The sequence below is a fragment of the Athene cunicularia genome (assembly GCF_003259725.1).
Source record: "Athene cunicularia isolate RWA chromosome 10 unlocalized genomic scaffold, athCun1 chr10_part1, whole genome shotgun sequence".
In the NCBI taxonomy this organism is placed as follows: Eukaryota; Metazoa; Chordata; class Aves; order Strigiformes; family Strigidae; genus Athene; species Athene cunicularia.
Genome location: NW_020799112.1, coordinates 9,800,530 through 9,805,949, shown reverse-complemented (window position 1 = coordinate 9,805,949; position 5,420 = coordinate 9,800,530). Strand labels below are relative to the sequence as shown.

Sequence of the window (5,420 nt, the reverse complement as noted above, 5' to 3'; positions counted from 1 at the left end):
GACACCGGGCGGCGGCTGCCCCCGCGCGGCCGCGTTGCGGCACAGCCCTTCCGCAGCGGAACGCGATCAATTCCCAGCTCCGAGCGGCTCCCGAAGGCTGCGAAGACCCTCCCTTACTTTTTAGTCTAAGAGTTGCCCTTTTAAAACCCGCTTAAACACGCACAACCGCCTCAGAAAACAGACGACACCATTTCCGTGTTCCACCCCAGTTTATTGGCTGTAACCCGCGGCGCAGCGTGCTGCAGCTCGCGGGGTGAAGCACAGCGCAGGGCTCACGCTTCAGCCTTGGCCTTGGCCTTGGCCTTCACAGCCGTCTTGGCTGTCTTGGCTGCAGGCTCTGCCCTGGGCTCAGCTGGGACCTTGGCCTCGAGCTTGGCCTTAGCCTTGGCTTTCTTCTCTTCCTTAAGTTTATGCTAAAAAAAGAAAAAGACAAAAAGATTATCAGTTTATAATCTGAAGTACTAAAACCAGTTTTGACCATCACCAAGTCCCCTGCTCGCTCACATTTTGCGCGTGGCGCAGGATGGTGTTGCGGCGCATTGTTTTGGCATATGGGTTCAACTTGATCATGATTCTCAGATTCTTCAGAGGATTCTTCTTCAGGACTCTACGGCGAATCTTCTTCCTGAAAAGAACAGGAATAGCATGACCTCATTTCACAATTCAAGTGCTGCTGAATTTTCCCTGAAAGGCAGGGAGCCCCAATTCCTTGTAGTTACACCCAGGAGGTGAAGGAATCCCAGCCCCATCCGACATCCCAGCACAGAGATTTCCCTCACACTCGGCAATTACTAGACTGCACTTCACAGTCGTTAGATAAAAGTGATTACTTGGGAGGACGCAGCGCCTTCTGGATCTCCTGGCTTCTCATGATTCTCCCAATGTCCGTGTTGGTCATCTTGTGCATCGGCAGGCTGCAAAACAAACGGTGCCAGTGTAAGTCGGATGATAAAAAACACAGCTAGTGCAATGAAAATCAGGCATTTCAGGACAAGTGCTAATATTCATTTTCCCGCTCCGAAGGGACAAGCCTGAGGCCCACAGGCTGTTCCTCCAGACCCCTCCAGTGTCGGCTGCGCTCACTTGTAGTCGCTCTTCAGCGTAGCAGCTTTGCGCCAGGTGCCGTACAGATCATCCAGCTTGCGGAAGGCGCTTTCCGTCCAAATGCAGAAACGCCCAACATGGCCTCCAGGAGCAAGTCGCAGCAGGTTCAGCTTGTTCACATCCAGAAGAGTAATTCCTGTGGAAAACCAGACAAAGCCATCCCTTTCGTTTGTCATTAAAATCAAGGAAGGCACAACTATGAAATAAACAGCCGAGAAAGTACGCAGACAAGATGGGGCTTATTGGCTTCTACACCACACACCTATGTATGAAAATCTATCAAATTTTTAAAAATAATCAGCCTTTTCTCAGCAACAAACAGCCTCATTAACTGCTCCAAATGCAGTTTAGGGTTGGAAACAGCTCTAACATTTGTCATGAACCATCCTCCACATCACCAGAACAGATTCTTAGGAAGAACATATTTAGCTACTCCACCAAGTCAGAACTTCCACAAAATCATGTGTTTCAGAAACACGGACCAATGAAGTGGAATCTCATCATTCCAGGCAGTCTCCCAACAAAAGCATAAGCACATCCCAAGTTGAAGTTACCTGGAATATTCCGGAACGCTCTAATGATACCGTTGTCCTCATTGTAGATGATGCAGGGTCCCCTGCGCTGGATACGACGGCGATTCCTCATTTTACCCTTTCCGGCCCGCATACGCTGGGAGGCATAAACCTATAGAAAAGTGAGACTTGTGAGTATTCAAAATAGTCCAAATCCCACTAGTACGAGACAATAAAACTGCTTTAGTCAGAACTTCACAATCATCATTGCTGATCTGAAACACGGACCAGTGAGAAGTTCATCATTCTTAAGAGTAAAAAAAAGTATTAAATGTTAAGTGATACCAAAATGAAGACAACTAAATACAGAGTAAAGCAGTGTAGTAAGAAGTTTACTTTGCTTAAACTCTTCTTTACAGTTTCTCGTAGTTTTGTCATCGAGGGATTTCTAGCAGCATCCAATCAAGACAGAACTACTTGGAATTCCCACTGTAACAACGGCAGAGTTGAATCACCTGGGTTTTGCGCCCGAGAACTGACCTTACCAACTCACCTTTTTGATGTCATTCCAAGCTTTAAGCTTCTTAAGGAGGAGAACAGCTTCCTTGGTCTTCTTATAACTCTCAACTTTGTCCTCAACAACCAGAGGAAGTTCTGGGATCTCCTCAATGCGGTGACCTAGTAAGGATTTTGCAAGACAAAGTTACTCACTAACACATTTCTCAGGGTATTGCCTCGTGTATTCAGAAATGATACAACATCAAAACAGTGGAATTAAATTAATGATGTAATACACAGACAGTCACTACAGTAATGATGTTCCAGTGGAGTCTTAAACGTCTGCCTCAGACAGTACTTTCTGTTCCTGAGGAAGTATTAAGCAAATCTCTGGTTCCCATGAACAGAAATCAAACTGAACTGCCACGTGATTGAAAATTCAACCAGTTTCCATGAAGATTTGTGTCAGCAACGAACACAAAAGCACCTCAGCATCTCCAAACTTCCAACACAGCATAACTGCAAAGTACCTTCATGACTGGTAGATAATAAAAATACCACACCACCACCCCCCACCCCCCCCGAAGAAGCAACTGCCTCAAACTCTTTAAAAGATAATTATTCATGAGACAGATTTTGAGGAATCACACGGTAATTGACACTGCTCAGGCAATGTAAAACTGCAGGTAAACGTTTCTAGAGACACAATCCCCACCTTTCGACATGACCAGTGCCGGGAGAGCGGACGCTGCCAGGGCGGAACAGATGGCGTAACGCTTCTGCGTTGTGTTCACTCTACGGTGCCAGCGGCGCCAGGTCTTGGTCGGGGCAAACATGCGGCCTCCACGACACATCTATGCATCTACAGTTAAGAACAACCTTTCTGAAGCTTCTTTTTTCTAGTTGTGACTCTTTAATCCTTGCTCAGCATTAACTGTTCGTCAACCATCTGTACCAGTATGCTGACAGCAGGCAACTGCCACTGAGCACAGAGTAAGACGCAAATTACGACATCACAGCAAGACAATATGTGTCACAAGTCACGACAGCTGCTGTTCCTTAAAGCAAGGCTGAATGTGCATACAGGAGGTTCTAATCACATCACAAATTTCTCAAATCTGGTGGTCCAGATCCCTGTAGTAGCCATTACCTCGTTTCCATCTCACATTTAAATACTTAAAAACAATCTTTCTATTTGGTGAGTTGAGTGCACCCAACACAAGTGGCAGCTGTGAAAGGATACATTTCCAAAGGCACCCTGGCCAGAGCGGTGAGTTCCACCACCTCGTACTCGAGGAATACGAGCGACAGCTCTGCCAGTACCCCAAGATTCAGCACTGGTCTGATGACCTGGAACAGAAAGATTTTAAATCAGATAGTGACAACACTGCAATTTCCGCAACGTTGCAGATATGCCGAATTCAGGACTGCCAATCAGAACTTCCACCGTTATCATGTGTTTCAGAAACACGGACCAATGAAGTGGAATCTCATCATTTCAGTAAAACCAATCCTAATTAATGCTTAGCACATTAAAATATCTGCTTAGGCGAGAATCAAGTACATGAACATACTCATTTCTAAACTCGATCCTCAATGTGGAGGTCTGACTTAGCACTGCTCTTCCTAGGGTGTTAAAACATTTATGTGAAACACCATCAGAAATCTACTTTAAAATGCATGTTCCTAGCACAAATTTCTTCGGAAGCAGAAGCTATTTGCACCTACAAACTTCTGAAGCAACTCTAACAAATGCCTATTTGCATAAGTTTCTTCCTGGCATGCGGCTCAGGTAAGTCTCATGTGGTCAACAGGGAGCAGGGATTATAAAGTGCATTTTTTTATCCCAGTTTTGTGCCTGATATGTTTTCGTAGATTTTATTTTTCTTGCAAAAAACGTAGATTGCACTCAAGGACCTAGGCACCACACTTCAGTAAGATGCATTTCAGATAAGACCCCAAATTACTCCAAAATTTTTACACCACACCTTGTTGTTCTTCAGAATAAAGAAGGTGTATTTCATACAATTTAAAGTCAGAATGTTAGTTAATAGCCAGAACAGTTGCCTTGCCTTCTATACAGAATCCCACTGAACAGCGCCTCTCTCATTCCAATTCTAAATTTGTTTCAATTTTAGCCCACCTACACCACAGTCAAAGCTTAATCCAAGCATTTCTGTCCATTTTGTGGTCCAGCCATACCTGCAAGTTCACTGACAGCATAGGGCTGCCTGTTGTTCTTGCGCAGGTTGGTGTGAACGAAGTTCACGACATCAGGGCGAATGGGAGCCTTGAACACGGCAGGCAAAGTGACATTTTTGCCTGATGCTTCCCCCTTCTCAGAGTAGACGGATATTAATGGCCGAGCACAAGCCTGAAAAAGGAAAAACTCTTACGCACAAGTAAAATAAATTGCCAGCATTCAAATTCATCAAATATTGCTCAGAATGAAGGGGTCTTCAGTTCAACAGTGCCAGCACACTGACAGCAGGCAACTGTCACTGAGCACTGGATAAGACGCAAATTACATCATCACAGCAATAATTTTCACCTAAAACAACGGTCCACAGCACAATCCGTATTCGGGAAACTATACCTGAGGGTTGAAATTCGCTAGATTTCCAAGTCATCTGTGTAAAATTAATCTAAGAATTGAATCTCTGGGCTCTTTAGTCCCACCTTCTAAATTTCGTCTCATTGACCATTAAAAAACCTGATGTAAAACCCACATGTGTTTATTCAGTTAACTAAAAACTTGCTATTTAGATGTTTAACAGGTGAAATCCTGTAACCAACTTCTCAAATGCAAGAGACTCACAGTAACTACAAGCAGTGTCAGAGCAAGTTCTTTGTAAAGTCTGGGCCTTCTGAACAAGCCCTGGTGCCTCAAAATTTGTGAGGTGAGAAATTAGACTGCTAACAGCACCAGCTTCCTTTCAAAAAGCTGACAAGATGTCCAATAGTAGCTTGCCAGTCTGAATAGCACCCTTTGCAAAAAAAAAAAAAATTTAACGTTATTAATAGCTCGTGGCAACAGCACAAGCAAACCATCTTCCTTCCCTTTCCCATCCACAACTTATTATTAAAAATACTACAAAACTCAAACCCAACCAGCTAACAGCAGGGGAAGTAGTACCTGTGTATCTAACGCTGGTTATTGCAAGGCACTGACCCCTGGAGTCAGCGCAGAGACCCCAACACAAGCAAGCAACAACCTTGATGAGGGTGAAGGAACCAGAACACAATCGGAAGTTTTGCATTTACAACCTGGTTCCAGACCAAGGACTCTTAAAGCCCGTTTCGGTT

The 5,420-nt window shown here is 44.6% G+C and overlaps 1 protein-coding gene and 5 non-coding genes across 6 annotated transcripts; all 6 read right to left on the bottom strand.

Annotated features, from left to right (window-relative positions):
- Window positions 1–190: 190 nt before the first annotated feature.
- On the bottom strand, window positions 191–4,546 carry RPL4 (ribosomal protein L4). The gene is given in 10 exon segments (XM_026856430.1): window positions 191–413; window positions 505–625; window positions 831–914; window positions 1,084–1,240; window positions 1,659–1,788; window positions 2,170–2,294; window positions 2,830–2,968; window positions 3,358–3,464; window positions 4,317–4,501; window positions 4,503–4,546. Coding segments are annotated over 10 exon segments (1,233 nt in total). The 3' UTR covers window positions 191–272.
- Window positions 1,543–1,613, bottom strand: LOC113484230. The gene has a single exon (XR_003399185.1). It is a non-coding gene; the product is annotated as a small nucleolar RNA SNORD18 (small nucleolar RNA).
- LOC113484231 lies at window positions 1,860–1,927 on the bottom strand. Its single transcript, XR_003399186.1, has one exon. It is a non-coding gene; the product is annotated as a small nucleolar RNA SNORD18 (small nucleolar RNA).
- Window positions 3,036–3,135, bottom strand: LOC113484232. Its single transcript, XR_003399187.1, has one exon. It is a non-coding gene; the product is annotated as a small nucleolar RNA SNORD16 (small nucleolar RNA).
- LOC113484229 lies at window positions 3,545–3,616 on the bottom strand. Its single transcript, XR_003399184.1, has one exon. It is a non-coding gene; the product is annotated as a small nucleolar RNA SNORD18 (small nucleolar RNA).
- A 7-nt stretch (window positions 4,547–4,553) lies between the features above and the next one.
- Window positions 4,554–4,654, bottom strand: LOC113484226. Its single transcript, XR_003399181.1, has one exon. It is a non-coding gene; the product is annotated as a small nucleolar RNA SNORD16 (small nucleolar RNA).
- Between the last annotated feature and the right edge of the window lie 766 nt (window positions 4,655–5,420).